The sequence below is a fragment of the Danio rerio genome, chromosome 4 (genome assembly GCF_049306965.1).
Source record: "Danio rerio strain Tuebingen ecotype United States chromosome 4, GRCz12tu, whole genome shotgun sequence".
Classification (NCBI taxonomy): domain Eukaryota; kingdom Metazoa; phylum Chordata; class Actinopteri; order Cypriniformes; family Danionidae; genus Danio; species Danio rerio.
Window position 1 is genome coordinate 33,550,001 of NC_133179.1, and position 17,250 is coordinate 33,567,250.

At 36.3% G+C, this 17,250-nt stretch overlaps 2 protein-coding genes across 6 annotated transcripts in view; one reads left to right on the forward strand and one right to left on the reverse strand.

Moving 5' to 3' along the window:
• The window catches only part of LOC108183619 (uncharacterized), a 15,612-nt gene extending 2,149 nt beyond the window's left edge, over positions 1 to 13,463 (reverse strand). Inside the window, exons 1-3 of one of the 2 annotated variants that reach the window (XM_068219866.2) lie at positions 13,435 to 13,463; positions 12,802 to 12,951; positions 1 to 2,567 (exon numbers count right to left, since the gene is read on the reverse strand). The exon at positions 1 to 2,567 is cut by the window's left edge and continues 2,149 nt beyond it. In XM_068219866.2, the coding sequence (XP_068075967.2) occupies positions 1,714 to 2,567; positions 12,802 to 12,886 (939 nt within the window). In that variant the 5' untranslated portion in view covers positions 12,887 to 12,951; positions 13,435 to 13,463 and the 3' untranslated portion in view covers positions 1 to 1,713. Of the gene's footprint in view, positions 2,568 to 10,489; positions 10,686 to 12,801; positions 12,952 to 13,434 lie in introns of those variants that run through there. The other variant, XM_073947917.1, reaches the window with a different exon arrangement.
• Positions 1 to 17,250, forward strand: part of LOC137489472 (uncharacterized) — a 205,072-nt gene that overhangs the window by 36,200 nt on the left and 151,622 nt on the right. The gene's annotated exons all lie outside the window — the stretch shown is intronic.

The window sequence follows — 17,250 nt, forward strand, 5'->3', positions numbered from 1 at the left end:
TTTCAGAATATCTTCTGAAGCCACATCACCGGTTGTCAAAGAAAACAACTCGTGCATATTCTCCATTTGAATGACATGGTATCTTCGGAACTGGTCTACAAGTTTAAAAGCATCATTGTTATCCCTTCTTTGACTTGATGGAAGGCAGTCTTTGTGGGTGTCTTTTTTCATCTTCTCCATCATGTGTCAGTTCATACAAAGATCTTGTATCCTGTGGAAAGGATGCTCGTTCGTTGTAGGTGATTGACAAAGGGTTTCTAGCTCATTTCAAGTGATGGCTACCAACCTTCCAGCAGCCTTTGTTGTTTTGTTAGTGTGCTCAAGACACAAGTCATAAGGCACCCCACTGAAGCTGTAATTGGTCTCTTTGGCTACAAAATTTCCATCTAGGAAGCCTTTGTAGACCTCTAGTGCTGTCTGTGCCAGATGTTCCATGTCTGCTATGAATACAGCACCCTATCTTTTGTATTGAGTGTGGTCATTTGCAGGAAACCAAGGCATCATGCTCTTAAAGGCTGACGTGTACAATTTACAGTTGCCACATCTCGGACCCTGTGTGAATGCCAAGAGAATAGACACAAGCTCCATGTATTGCCTCCAGAAGGCAAAAGTTGGTTTGTCTTTGTTAGCCTTGTCAAATTCAGCAAGTAGATCTTCAAGCTCTCCAACTTTTTTCATAGCGTACTGCAGCTGGTTTAGTTTCTCCACATCGTAAGTGTTCTGAAATTGCTTTTGCCAACTCAAAGAAACTGTTGTCTATGGTGATATTGTCATCTATCCACAACAGAAAAGTTGGCCACAATATTCTCCAAAGTGCTTCAGAGGCAAGTGTGTGTGCACAAGCTACATGGTTCTATCCATTTCCTTTCATGATGTTTTCAGCTGTGTTCTTTCCAAAAACACTACTTTCCTCAAAAATGTCCCTCAGTCCTGAATCATCAAGGTGCTGGCCAAAAATCTTTAAAAAGTTCATCTGCACATGAAATACACCCAGGAGAATAACAAATTCTCACACTCTATTTGGTGGTGCCACAGAATCATCTTTGCTTTCGATAGAGCTGCTCATCAAAAGCTATAACTATATTGATTTGGCCTAGTTTTGTAATCATTTTGTGACAATTCTGTAAAACTGTTCAAAGTGTGTCATAATCATGTGCTGGAGAATTTATGATGGGCATCATTCAAGCTACTTTTTTTGGGTGATCTGATTTTGACATAAGGTGGTTGAAGCCACGCCAAGATGGAACAGTAGTATCTGACTTTTTTGTTTGTAGATAAATAGAAAAAAAGTTATTCTATTTGTTGAAATTATCTCTATAATCGTTGAAGTTTTCGTTGAAAACATCTGCTATGAAAAAAACCTTTACTTTATTATTTTTTTAAGGCCTTATACCAAAGCTTTTTAGAAAAAACAGCAGCCCCTGTGGTGCAATACTCCTTTGGTATACTGATTTTTAATTTTTTTTAAATCTCATGTTTATGCATTAGTTGAATTATATTGCAAATCATTTCAAAATTATAAGCTGATGTTCAGAAAAATAAAGGAAGCACTTGGGGATAAAACACGATTTTACCACTTTAAGAATAGTCATGAAATGGACAAAAATTATTTTCTAAGCTGACAACCTGTCTAGAATACATTTTAAGGGGTCAAATATTAACACTGTATAGGTTGTCAACTTTTACCCTGAGGTGTCCACAAAAGTTACAATATCAGTGCATCCTCATGTGGTGATTAAGGGATGATGAATGGCTGAAACTCTTCCCACACTGAGTGCATGTGAATGGTTTCTCTCCAGTGTGGATCCTCGTGTGGTGATTAAGGGATGATGATTGGCTGAAACTCTTCCCACACTGAGTGCATGTGAATGGTTTCTCTCCAGTGTGGATCCTCATGTGGTAATCAAGGGATGATGAGCGACTGAAACTCTTCCCACACTGAGTGCATGTGAATGGTTTCTCTCCAGTGTGGATCATCATGTGTAGTTTGAGGGATGATGATTGGCTGAAACTCTTCCCACACTGAGTGCATGTGAATGGTTTCTCTCTAGTGTGGATCCTCATGTGTTTATTAAGGTATGATGAGTGGGTGAAACTCTTCCCACACTGAGTGCATGTGAATGGTTTCTTTCCAGTGTGGATCATGATGTGAATCTTAAGTTTGCTTTTGTTTGCCAAACTCTTTCCACACTGAGTGCATGTAAATGGTTTCTCTCCAGTGTGGATCATCATGTGAATCTTAAGATTGCCTTTTCTTCCAAAAATCTTCCCACACTGAGTGCATGTGAATGATTTATTTCCAGTGTGGATCATCATGTGAATCTTAAGTTGGCTTTTGTTTGCCAAACTCTTCCCACACTGAGTGCATGTAAATGGTTTCTCTCCAGTGTGGATCATCGTGTGAATCTTAAGATTGCCTTCTCTTCCAAAACTCTTTCCACACTGAGTGCAGGTGAAACAATTCTTGTCTCTCCTTTTCAAAATACCATCAGTCTGTAAATGAGTTTTTTCCTCAATTTTGACATGATGTTCCTCCTCTTTATTCCTTTCATTCTCTTCAATCAGGTCTGAAATAAATAAAACATTAGTGATCATTAAGTCTTAAAAACTCTCATCAAAAGCTGAAAAGTGAAAAGACACTGGAAACATTGGCTACACACACTGTAATTTTGATGCACATTAAATGTAAAATAAATCAGATCATATTTTCAGATCATATTTTCCATTAACATACACATTTATGCAAATTTAATTCATCTTTATTTATCTAGTGCTTTTACAATGCAAATTGTGTCAAAGGCGCTTAACATAGAAGTTATAGTAAATTGAAACTCTGTCAGTCATAAAAGTTTTTTTGGTCACATTGATAAGACACAGATTTGAAAGCTGTGGGGGGCCTATTTTTTTTCGTATATATTCATAATTACAACAAAATTTAAAAGTTTTTTCTGTGATAACAGTCAACATTGTTTAATTGGTCTCCACCCATTGGATGGCAAAAAGGAAATGGGCGAAAGTAAAAAGGAAGAGGAGGAGAGTTGAAGTGGGCAGCATTATGTGGGGTGCAGAAGAAAGAGAAATTGACTGAACTGTTGCAGTGCGGGGAAACGAGTAGAAAAACCGTGTCGAGACTAAAACAAAAATTGAAAGTACGTATTGAAAGTGGACTCCGCTACTAGCCCCCATGCTAATGCTAATCCCGAAGTGCAAGCTGTAACTAAAAAAAGAGACGGCTGTGGTGAGTAATAACAGTGCAGTCCTCCAAGCTATTGATGCACTTTGTAATCAAATTGATGAGCTTCGGACAGAGTTACGCAATGTTGTGGAGCACATAAATGCCAGAGTGGAAGCAGCGGAAGAGTGGGTGACTGGTCTGGAGTCTGTGTTGGGTGGATACTCAAACTCTCTTACTACCCTGCAAAAAAGGGTTGAGTATCGTGAAAAAATAAGCTGGCTCTGCTGAGAGACCGAAGAGAGGATCTTGCGAGGTCTCGCTGCTCAAATCACTGCATTACGGGAGTTAAAAAAGGACAGGAGCACGGCAGACGCATAACGGAATTTGTAGCCGGCCTCCTGAAAGATACCCTGAACCTCGAGAAGACTCCACTTCTGGACCGGGCACACCGCACTCTGCGTAGCAAACCAGTGGACGGCAAGGAACCGCCAAGGCCCTTCATGATTAAATGCCACTACTTTCCAAAAAAGAGGATATTTTGAATAAAGCCATTGAAATCAAGGCAATCACGACAGTACACTTTGCTGTCAAAGACAATACAAATGTTAATGTCACTCTCCGGTTACCTTCAAGTTACCACTTATTAAATTACATGTTCGTTGTTGTTGTTTCTAGTTCTCAAGTATATTTAGTCAATAATGGCATAGCTTTGTAGTAAAACATCAAGAGCTGTTCAAATTGTTTTGTTTTACACGTGAGGTCCCACATGGTCAGCTATTTAAGAGTGGGAGTAGCTGGAAGTGTATGCAAGTTTAAGTGCAAGGTTTCAATATTGTGTTGTTTCGTGTTACCTTTTGGATGCTTCTGATAAATGTTTTCCACAGCCCTCCATAAAATGGGTGGAGTAAAAACAAACTGTACCAGTTGGAATGTGCGGGGGTTAAATCACCCAGTGAAACAAAACAATGTGTTCCTATATCTTAATAAGTTAAAATCTGATATTGTATATTTACAGGCGACACAAAAAAAGACTATTCTAAACTTAATAGAGGAGTCCATACACAAATATATAATTATAACTTCAATTTCAAAAGTAGGGGTGTTGCTGTACTCATACGTAAGAATGTTAAGTTTGTTTTGGAGTCAAAAGTGTTGCATAAAAATGGCAGATACATAATAATCCAAGGTTATCTTTTTTTCAACATGTCTGTGGTCCTGGCCAATGTGTATGCTCCCAATTTTTGACGATGTACAATTTTTCAGTGATATTTTTTTTATTATTTTAGTTACTAATGCAGTCAAAATCTGTTTGCTAATTGCAATCACACATGAAAACATTACTGCATCTAAAGACTTTACATTTTTGTGCACTAAGCTATGATTTTGTAAAATGAACAATGTATTAGTTCATGAAATATGGTTCATTTTTGTAAATTTATACAGTTATATAAAACTTCCATGTTTTTCACAGAAAGATTCTGGCAACCACAGCTGCTGGTATTTTTTCGGAAATTTAACAGATATTTTACACAATAAGAGTTTGCTAATTAACACTCTCTTGGTGTTGACAATGTTAACACTTTCAAAAGTGTAATTTTTAACACTTATAATGGTTCCCATATAAACTCTGAGGGAGTGTTAATTTTAACTCCAAGGTAGTTAAATCTACTATCTAAAATTTGCAGTGCATGGAACAGATATCATGAATGTGCGTAGCTTCCGTGGTGCAGATTTAGACTCATAGCACTATATGGTAATGATGAAATACAGACAACAAATAGCCCGAATAAGCATGAAGAATAATCCAAAAGTGCGTAGATTTGATACTCAGAAGTTACAGAATTCAGAAGTGCACTCAAACAGTGAACTCAATCAAAGATCCTCCCTAAGTGATAGAACCACTGAGGGTGACTGGGGTGCCATAAAGAATTCAATCATATCAGCTGCACAGGAAATGATTGGCTTTAAGAGATGAGAAAGTAAGCAGCATTGGTTTGATCAAGCGAGAAATGATGCACAGAAAAAGATGCTCCGAAAAAAACACCAGGAACAACCATCATAAGTTAAGAGCACGAACAAATGCCACACAGATCTGCAGACAGAGAAAGAGAGAGTGGAGGAGCAAGCCAGAAAAAGAAATAGAGGAAATGGCAAGACAGAAAGAAATCAGAGCCATGTATGGACAGATAAGGAAAGAAAAGAAGGGATTTCAAGCCAGAAATACGATGATTCTAGGAAAAGATGGTAATCTAGAAGAAGTTCCTACCAGGGTTGTAGAAAGGTGATGAGAATGGTTTAAAGACCTACTGAATCATAATAGCAAAATTGGGCTATCTGAAAGCCAACAGACTACAGCTCCCGAAGTGAAAGTGTCGGAACCTAGCCTTTCAGAGGTGGAAGAAACTATCAGGTCAACAAAGAACCATAGAGCTCCAGGAGAAGATCTGATCACTGCAGAACCGATACAAAATGGAGTTGAAACGCTTGTAGAAATCATTAAAATCTGTAGACAGGAAAAAATGTCGGAAGAATGCAGAATTGCACTGATTTTTCCTATCCACAAGAAGGAAACAAAGCTGGTGATGCACTTTCCTGTATCCCGTTTAATTTAGTACTGAAGAAAATAGTGCTACAAATAGATGAACCCTGGAGGTACATTGTTTAATAGGACAGTGCAGTATCTGGCTTATGCAGATGATGTAGACCTACTCAGCAGGAGGGAAAGAGAACTGAAAGAAAGCTTCATACAACAAGAAAGAGAATCACAACGGGCAGGCCTACATGTGATTACGAACAAGACAAAATATATGCTCATGTTAAGGTCTCAAGAGTACCACAACAGAATCCCTGCAGGTAGGAACGCACTTCTTTGAACGTGTTCCTAATTTAAATTATCTGGGATCTCTGCAGACAGACTGCAACAAAAACAGTTAGCAAATAAAAGACAGGTTGAAGGCAGGAAACAAGGCATACTATAGCATGCAGCACCTCTTTCAATCTTGTCTGCTGAGCCGAGAAAGCAAGGAAAGACTCTACCGTACAGTACTATGGCCAGTGGTAATGTATGCCAGTGAAACTTGGGTATTGAGAACTCGGGACAAACTGCTTCTTTATGCATGGGAGAGATCCTAAGGAGGATTTACAGACTGAAGTGTGACCAAGGTGAATGGCGCATAAGGAATAATGCAGAAGTGGCAGACATGTATGCAAACCCAAGCCTGGTTACAGAAATAAAGAGGAACCATTTAGGATGGCTGGGCCATTTAGAGTCTCCCCGAACAAAGAGCTGTTAAAAGAGCACACAAGCTAAAACTAGAAGGAAGGAGATGTCCTGGTAGGCCACAGATAAGGTGGTTAGATGACGTAGAAGATGATCTATATACCCTAAGAGTGCATGCCTGGAGAATGCAGGCTTTGGATCGGGAAGGATGGAGACGAGTGGTGGAAGAGGCCAGGACTCTACATGGGCCGTAGCGCCTCCGGAAGAAGAAGAATGGAATGCTCTGAAAGTATTTATGAGGATAGATTATTTCCTATCAAGCTAGTGCAAATATAAATAAGTCAAACGGCTTACAGAGATTATGAAAAAAAATAATACAATTGATCATCTACCCTCAACATCACCTTCAGAAGAACTCCATAAGAAAATACTTATTCTGCAAGCATAATATGACTCCTTGACAAGTGAAAATGCAGAGGATCTCCACATAAGATCAAGCCAGATTTATTATGAACATGGTGAACGAGCTGGCAGGCGATCGTGTTACCAACTGTAACAATCCTCAGCAGCTGGTTTTATAGCAGCTGTTAGTAAGGATGATGCAGTATTATTACTTCACTATCTTCTGGTGGCGCTGCACTGCTGGCGACACGGGCACTTGTTGCTGCTGACGTTTTTTGTGAAATTACTTTTGAACTTGCTGGTATACTTAATTATTTAAACTTTGTGGCGGTACACTGGTACTTTAGTAGTTTCGGGTGCAATATCAGTATGACGACTTTCGTAGAACTCTTTATTGGCCTGCTAATAATCGGGCACCTGTTTTCTGCCGGCTACACGCACATAACAACGAATAGCGACCTGATCATGGTATACACAAGAGAGGACTTGCTTCAGCTTCGGTCAGCCGACTTTGATGCACCACCTAACCTTCCCGACTGTTTGAGAAACAGGGTGACGGCGAGAACATGTCGTCGGAAAAGAGGTCACAGAGGCAGCGTCTGGCGGCGTTTTCACCGACGTGAAAACAGACCCCCGTTACCTGCAATTATTCTTAGTAACGTCAGATCATTGCAACAGAAGATGGATGAACTGCGCATCAAAGCTAGAGCCTGCTTTGAGTATCGAGAGGCGGGTCTCCTGGCACTGACTGAAACATGGCTTCGTCCGGAGATTCCGAGTTCGCTGGTAGAGGTACAAGGCTTTTCTCTTATTCGAGCCGATAGATCTGCCGCCTCAGGAAAAAGCAAAGGAGGTGGAATCTGCGTTTATGTGAATGAGCGTTGGTGCAGTCACATAACAATAAAATCTGCAGTATGTAATCCGGATATTGAGCTCTTATGCTTGAGTTTGAGACCTTTCTACCTCCCAAGAGAATTCGGGAATATATTAATCTGTGTGGCTTATGTTCCACCTTCCGCTAAGGCAGCTATAAGAGACTGTATTCAAGACCAACTTGAACGTACACCAGGAGCGCCGGTGTTTATTCTTGGTGATTTTAATCATTGTAAATTGGAGACTGTTCTTTCTGGATATGATCAATATGTTAAAGACAATACAAGAGACAAAAATGTTTTAGACAAATGCTATGGGAACATCAAAGAGGCATACACGTCCAGGGTAAGACCTCCCCTTTCAAACTCTGATCACAATACTGTGTTTTTAATTCCTGTAACTGTAAACTGTAATTTTAATTGATCATCAAGGATTAAGAGTTACTCAGAAGGAGTTAAATGGATTATTAAGAGACACTAGGATAAAACATAAACAATGCCTGGAGAATAGACTACACATGTCTAATTCTAAACAACTGTGGGACTCTATAAAACCTATGTCCAATATGCAGTCTTTTACTCCCTCTATTTCTAGTTTTGATGACTCACAGAAAGTGAATGAGTTGAATGACTTTTTCTTAAGATTTGAGAATTGTGAATACACCTCAGACAACAGTTCGGAGGTAATGTCTCCTAGAGGTGTTACTTATGATAGGCCACTGATTGATCCTAAGCAGATAAATTTTTATTTTAAGCATATTGGCTCAAATAAATCTGCAGGTCCGGATGGAATTTTGCCATACACTGTTAAATGCTGTGCTGATGAACTGACTCCAGTTTGGGTTCCCATATTTCAAAAATCCTTAGACTCTGGTATTGTTCCTAGCTTGTGGAAAAAATCACTAATTGTTCCTGTTCCTAAGTTGGCGAGGCCCTCTGAGTACAATGATTTTAGACCGGTGGCATTAACATCTGTTATCATGAAATGTTTTGAGAAATGTGTGGTGTCCATTGTAAAATCAGAAGTTGCTAGTAATTTAGATCCTCCTTTTACTACTACTATTACTACTACTACTATTATTACTGATTAACAGGGAATTAGGGATAAATTAAAAACTTCTATAAAACTCTTTGCAGCTCTGAGTTAAACAAAATTCAGCTTATTGAGAGCTTTAATTATTAGAGATTACCATCCCTCTGATTCAGATCAGTTGACATTAGAAGGAAATATAACACCTTCTAAAATTGAAAATGCAATCAAAAAATTAAAAACCAGAAAAGCACCAGGCCCTGATGGCTTCCGGCCGAGTTTTACAAGACGTTTACTGCCAAGCTAACACCCCTGTTGTGCAAGGTATTTGCTGAAGCTCTAGTCTCGGAATCGCCCCCCCCCCCATGACATCAGCTTTTATAACACTACTTCTTAAAAAGGATAAGGATCCACTTATATGTGAATCTTATCATCAGCTTACTCTGTGGTGATTATAAGATCCTGGCTGAAGTGCTGACAATCAAGAGTGGAGTTAAGTCATGGAAAAGATAATTCACCCATATCTAACTGTTCTTATTTCTGGGAGACAGTTATCTCACAACCTTTGTCGCTATTTAATAATATTTATTCACTTAAAATGGATGAATTCCATAAAAATGACAATACTACCAAGATTTCTGTTTCTATTTCAGGCCGTGCCTGTTTTTATTCCCAAGTCATTTTATTCATGGAGTTGAAAAATTGTATTTCTACATTTCTCTGGGATGAAAAAAATTCCTCGCATAAGAAAGGAATTCTTGGAAAGAAAAAGGAAGAGGGTGGATTGGCAGTGCCAATTTTTTATACTACTATTGGGCAGCCAATTTACACAAACTGATATTCTGGTTTTCCATCATCTGTAATGATGAGGCCTCACTTTGGTTACTGATGGAACAGCACACGTCTAATCCAGTGTCTTTATGTTCACTTCTTTGTGCTCCGATTCCAGTGAGTAAACAATATTCTATGAATAACCTAGTTATAAATGGATTACTCAGAATATGGTTACAATTCAGACCTCACTTTAATAATAAATAAGTATTGCCTTCTGCTCCCATTTTGTTAAATCCGCTAACCCCTCCTTCTCTTATAGATTCAGTATCCCAATGATGGTCTAGAAAGGGAGTTAACTGTGTTAAGGACCTGTTTAAAGATGGCATATTTATCTCATTTCAACAGTTAAGAACAGACATTGAGATTCCCCAGTCTTATCTTTTCAGGTACCTTTAGGTCCATAGTTTCATTAAAAAAAACACTTCTCTCCTTCACTGAACCAACCAGAAGCATGCTGGATAGATGAATTGGTAAATATGAACCCATATCAAAGGGGTATCTTGTCCCAGATAAAGTTTGGAGGCAGCAGATCTGAGTCATATGTTCTGGGGATGCCCTAGATTACATAGATTTTAGACCAATATTTTTAGATCATTTTCATCTATATGTAATACAGATATGTATCCTAATCCTTTCACCTCAATTTTTGGTACAGTGCCACAAGAAATGTACCAGTCAGCTAATCACGTAGAAATAATGAGTAATGATCCTATTAATCTAGTTACAGTACATGTCCCTGTCGAAGGTCTTTGAATTTAAGCTAATTATTCATTTAAGAAGAACGAGCCATTCTCGAACAGGACTTTGTTTTTTGTCTGACTGAAATGTAGGAAGTAGCTGTTTCGATCCAAAAATGTTAATAAAATGTATGTGCAAAACTGGAATATTGCATAAAAAATATGCAAATAAATCAGTGTTTCCGGGTGACGAGGTGGAGCAGTAGGTAGTGCTGTCACCTCACAGAGAGAAGGTTGCTGGTTCGAGCCTCAGCTGGGTCAGTTGGCATTTCTGTGTGGAGTTTGCATGTTCTCCCTGCACTTGCATGGGTTTCCTCTGGGTGCTCTGGTTTCCCCCACAAGATCAAAGACAAGCTGTATAGGTGAATTGGGTGTGTGTTGATGTTTTCCAGTGATGGGCTGCCCTCCAAACGCTCTGAAGGTCATTAATAATTTAATAACATTAATGCTAAAAGGGTAAAGGCATTTTGAATGACCAAAACATCATTTCAGATGTTTTACAGTGTGCTCAGCCGGCTGGTTTGTCCATTCACACACATTTTCATCATCATATGATCCCTTATTACAAACATTTTTTTAATGCTCATACTGGAACCTCAAACCTGGTCGGGAGCAGGTTCAAGTCATATAAACAGGATTAGTATGGGTCAGTTCAAGCAAAGATAATACAGAAAGCATGTACCGAGTTCTGCTATTTTCTTACAGTAGTAGTTATATACACCTGGGAAAATAGTACACATTTTTTAAATATAAATAAATATATATATATATATATATATATATATATATATATATATATATATATATATATATATATATATATATATATATAAAGTTATAGTGATTAATAAAATAAAGTTATGTGTGTGTGTGTGTGTGTATATTTATTATATTATATTATATTATATATATAGACTGCCACCTGGTGGTGCAAAGAGAAAACTTTTTACATCGCTTTAGTACAATTTGTGTATGATAATAGACATGCACAATATGTGACTTTTTTAAAGCAATAATACATTTATGCAGTCATAAACATGTTTTGACATTCAATATGATGGTAATTTGATGCTTCACAAAAGTTGCAGATGCCTTTACCAATATCAAAATGCTTTTGTAAACATCCAGTTATTTACACCAATACAATACACTAATACTACAATAACACTAACTATAATAGTGAAAATCTGCTCTAACTGTAAAACTAAATAAATTGCTCTTGACACATGAAAGGGCCAAGCATGCAGCCCACAACAAGGTGGAAAGTTATTGCGTGTCATATTTAACAAACCGTTTACAACTAATTTTATGTAATTTTGCTCACATGGATAATTGAATATTAATCAGATGATGTCATTACGCTGCTGTGCCGTCAGCCAATCGTTGCATTGCTGATCATGATTTCGAGGATCGATAGATCTGTCCTTCACAACACCAGCAGTGATCTCAGATCAGTTCATTCAGACATTTTAATCTGATTCACAAGATTGTTTGAAGAACTAAATTAGCGAGAGATCAGTTATCAATATTAAAAGATCCGGGATCTGCCAAATTATCTTAGATCATTTAAGCGAGCTACAAAGAACAGACCCCAGGTCGATGTCCTCAGCAGTCCTTACCATTATGATAAACAGAGTTAAAATGTCCTTTTTTAATTAAAAAGTTGAAAGTTTTATTGAGATGAATTGTTGGTGATTGTATGGGTTTTGACCAGATTGGGTAACAAAACACGAACAAACGAAAATGAAGGCTTGTTTATAAAGATTTAAGAACTACAGCACAATATTTCACTAAATTTAAGACTTTTTAAGGCCTAAATTTTTGATTTTGGAATTTAAGACATTTTAAGACGCCACAGAAACCCTGCTTAAACACAATAGCTCTGGTAATTAGTTATAATAATAATATCGTCAACTGAGTTAAACCTTTTTTAAATTTATTGTTTTTATTTATTTTATATAGTGCCATTGTCAATGACGCTTTACAAACAGAAGAACAAGAAAAGCAATAACCTTAAGGAGGTAGAGATAATGGGAGACTAATAATACATAAAATAATGACAAAAGACACGAGAACAAGAAACAAATGAAACTCATTCCTCTTTCAATGAGTGCTTATGTGTATTTAGGAGAACTAGGCAGCACACTCAGGGCTGCAAGATGGATTTAATTTACTATTCATATTATTAAAATATCTGAAGGAGTATCAAATGACAGAGGTAAAGTTGGTTTTATATTTGCACATTCGTTCATTTAGAAGTCTCTATATTGTTTACCATGTTACTTTGAATATTTGATCGGAATAAGCATGCAAGTATGGCTTGAAAACAACATTAACACTGTTTATTTGACTGTGAACAATGTTATACTTTGATAGTCATTTGTTGCTAATATGATTTCGCTATTTAGAGTTTGCAAATAACACTTTTATGAAATTATATTATTAAGGGGAAAGTCTGAATGTGTGAATATAAAACCAACTTTACCTCTATGATCAAATGACTGAGTTGGTCTTTGAGAATGAAAACCAACCTGTTTGTTCCTGCAGATCTTCCTGTTTGACTGTGAATGTTTCTTCAATCTTCACATCTTCACTCTCCTCTTTAATAAACGCCATCTTTATAACAGTGTGGAGATCAGTCGCTTCAGCAGGAGTTTCTCTCTGCGTTTTGACACTTTATCCTGTTTAAAATTAACAAAACAAAAAATGTTCTGATTAAAATTAATAAAACAATGAACAGAAACAAAATAATTTCTCGTCAACACTTGCTTCAACAGTTTCTTTAAATAAAAGTGATTAACAAAAGAAATCAGGTAAGTTCGAGATAGAAACAATGAGCTGATTAGAACTAGTACTCAAATTTCATATATATATATATATATATATATATATATATATATATATATATATATATATAGTGATGATGTATACTTGGGATGGAATGACATTATGCTATTTAATAAATTAAACCTTCATTAAACACTTATTACTCACATTTCTGTTGCTTTGTTCTAACAAAAGCCCTAATTACTGTAAGTAAAATAGTACTTCGTTACATAAAAGGTCAAAATAATGTCAACAGCAGGTACATAATTTAGCATCAGATGAAAAACCTGAAACTTTAATCAATCGCTATATGTTTGTGTAAACGTTTTAAAACAAACCTTTCTCCAGCTGAATTTAGCGCAAGAGCGGCGCAGCCTTATGACGTCACACGACATGCCAAAATAAAAGTCTTTTTTGTTTAGCTTTTTTGCCACTTACTGTTGCAGCCATGACTTATTGATATTTTTCTTCCTCGTTTTTAACTTTACACTTGCTCTCTCTCACACACACACAGACACATATTTTCAGTATTTGAAGTTAGTAAAAACCTTTAACCTAACACATTTAGGACCATTTGAAAAACGTTTTTAGGGTCATTAACTCCATAAAGTGCCTTTGAGACATCAACATTTTCAATATTTTTTATTTAACCACATAGTTGTTGTATTAATTAGACCATAGGCTGTAAGAAATTAATGTTGGTCAAGCTCCTGCACTTTTTACAAACAATCTAGCAGCAGAAAAACAGGAAACAAACCTCAAACCCTTGTCAAAAAAATCCTTAAGGATTCCAACAGGATTTCTTTATAGGAATCCAATTAGAATTTTTATCATATTTTGGAGCCTTTCCTTAAGGATTCCAATAGGATTTCTGTATTGTATTCCAACTGGAGTTCTAAAAGGAATCCTATATAGAAATCCTGTTGGAATCCTTTAGGAAAGTTTCTAAAACATGATAAAAATTCTAATAGGATTTCTGCGTAGGATTCCATTTAGAATTTCTATATGTTTTTCGAACCTTAAAACTTAAAGGAATCCATTAGATTGTCTAATATGACTTAAAGGACAAGTATTTAATGGAATTGTTATGGAATCCTAAATGTAGACTTTTCTTTTGTATCTGTGACTGTCTTTCGAAAACCTTGACACCTTAATAATTGTGCAACCTATATTAGAGAACAGCATTAGTGCACAAACCTTTCATAATATTGATTTTAAAGAGGGCAACAAAATGATGTCCTGTTGTTTGAACATTGTTCATTTTTTAATTCAGTTTTCTTTTATATTTACAGATAAAAAATATTCACACACAAAGTTCTAAAAAAAGTTACACTTAATTGTGGTGTCTTTTTGTCATTTTGCACTCATCAGCGCATTTTTGGGAGAAGGCCTTCCTTATTTAGCTGGCTTCAACATTATATTTATTTTTGATGTAACCTGTCAGAGAAAAGAAAAGGAAAAAGGAATATTTAGACACACCTCCATCTGACAGCAAAACACCCTTTGGACTTTTGGGGGAAACTGGAGCACCCAGAAAAAAACCTACGCGAACGCAGGGAGAACATGCACACTTTACACAGAAATGCCAACTGACCCAGCCGAGGCTCGAACCAGCGGCTTTCTTGCTGTGAGGCAACAGAACTACCTACTGCGTAAATTACTCCCTAATTTAATATGCATTATATTATAATATTTATATTTATATATAATATTATATATTGTATGAACTGAATGCACAGGTAATTCCAGTCAGTTTTGATCAAAGTTCAAAATAAATGCACTTCCCTCAAACATTAGAAGTAACCATAGTGACTCAGTGAATGAAAAGTTCCCTTGTAAAGCAAACACTGTTCACAATAATGTTGACAATAAACAAACTAATATGTTGTGCATTTTAGTAGACACACTGCAAATTTTAGATAGTAGATTTACTACCTTGGAGTTAAAATGAACACTCCCTCAGAGTTTATTTAGGAACCACTATAAAAGTGTTAAAAATAACCCTTTTGAAAGTGTTAACATTATCAACACCAAGAGAGTGTTAATTAGCAAACTTATTGTGTAAAATATCTGTTAAATTTACTAAAAATACCAGCAGCTGTGCTTGCCAGAATTTTTCTGTATACATTCACAAAAAATAACCATATTTCATGAACTGATACAATGTTCAGTTTACAAAATCGTAGCTTAGTGCACAAAAGTGTAAAGTCATTAGATGTATTAATATGTTCATGTGTGATTGCAGTTAGCGACCAGATTTTGACTGCATTAGTAACTACACAGTTACCTTTAAACAAAAGAAGATGCAGCATTTTATCAAATACTTTCAGTTCATCTTGGACTTAAACACAGACGCTATTATCCTCCACAATAGTGACACAAAAAACGTTTTGCTGTTTTATTTTTCCTTTCTTGATTTTACGGAAAAATACCGGCAGCTGTGGTTGCCAGTAATCTGCTGTTTTTAACATTCATAAATTCAGTTTACAGAATATTTCTGTTGAAAATACATTCCACAGTCTGTATTTTTTATCGAACATACTTTTTCCCATCTGTTCACTAAAAACATCATCATGTATTACTTCAGGAATTTGCCTGGCATGTTCCTCTTTGGTTTTCAATTTGAATGATCCTGACTGGACCCCCTTTTCCTGGATTTCACACCTCCTGGCAATTCAAAATCGACATGTGTGTTTATCTGTGGAACTCTCCTGTAATCCTGCAAATGTAATGAGCACCTAGATTATCAGATGACACAAAAAATACACTTCCTTTCACACAACTTTTTTTTCTACTAACTGTTCAATGTATACACCATGTGTTTCAAGAGTTTCAAAGTCTTGAACAAATTAGTGCAAGACAACCATGCTGTTTTACAGTGCTAGCCCCCTGCAGTGGTGGATTATTGTAGGTGCAGTGGTGGGTTATTTTATTGTTCTGTCTTGGAACAGAAACAAAGACGAACAGGACGATGACCAGATGAGGAATCAGGAAGGCTGGAGTACCTGGTCTGACTGTGACAGCTGTGAACTTAAAAAGGTGTATTCAGTAGTTCACTGTAGAACTTCTTAGTCAACTAAAGAGCTTCAAGTCAGTGTAATTCATGTCCAAGCTTTACTGGTTTTAGATAAACTGAGAATAAATTTTTCTACTTAAAATAAAGGTGGCTGTTACTCCATCATTCTGAATAATCTCTCTATTTCTAATAATATCATCCAGGATTTTTAATAAATTAAAGTCAATTTAAATGAACAATTCAGTAACTAAGTTGCTTTTACTGTAATTTATTTAGTTTAATTTCTGTAATAAAGCTGTTTGTTAAATCTCTTACATTGAATTTTAAATCTCCATCTGTGTTTTGTGAAAATGATAAAAATGAAAGTTCAAAATAATAAGTTTCTAAATAGTTTGCAATACTTTAAACATTATTAATACATGTACAATGTTAAAAAATATTGCAATGTTAAACAAATGATTACTTTGAACTTTCTTTTTAATAATTGTAAGAATCATTTTTAGTAATTTTGTACCAATAACATCTGATCATAGAAAAACAGCAGCTCTCCATGCTAAAAATGCAGCTTTGAATCACAAGAATAAAAGACATTTAAAACGACAATTATTAAAAAAAAAAAACGTTTGTACTGGCCTCACTAACACTGGCTGCCTGACTGTTCAGTCAGCAACATAAAAGCATAAAGAACCGCAGATGCAGTTTAAAGATCTGTCTTCTTTTGTCTTGATTCTTTTTTTGTAAAACAGTGAATAAGAAATCTCTTTGACTCTCTCATACAAATCTTGAGCAGTGTGTTTTAGCACATAATAATGCTCTCCTGATGAAATCAGCCATCATGAATGAGCAGTTATACAAAACAAAACTATTCTTTAACAGAATAAATCGTTACATTTATCAAATCAGTTAACAAAAATTGTGCTTACAGGGTATTACCCTTGATGGAATTATCTAAACTATTAACAAAACCCTTTAACGCTGTTAATTTCCAAATGAAAGTGAAACTGAAAGCAACACTTTCCGCTACTGACATCAACCAGCAGATGGCGCTCTGACACCACAGAAACTCAAATCCATTTATTATGTGCCACACATATTACCATTTCCCTTGATTCAGTCATACCTCAAATATTCTCCATTG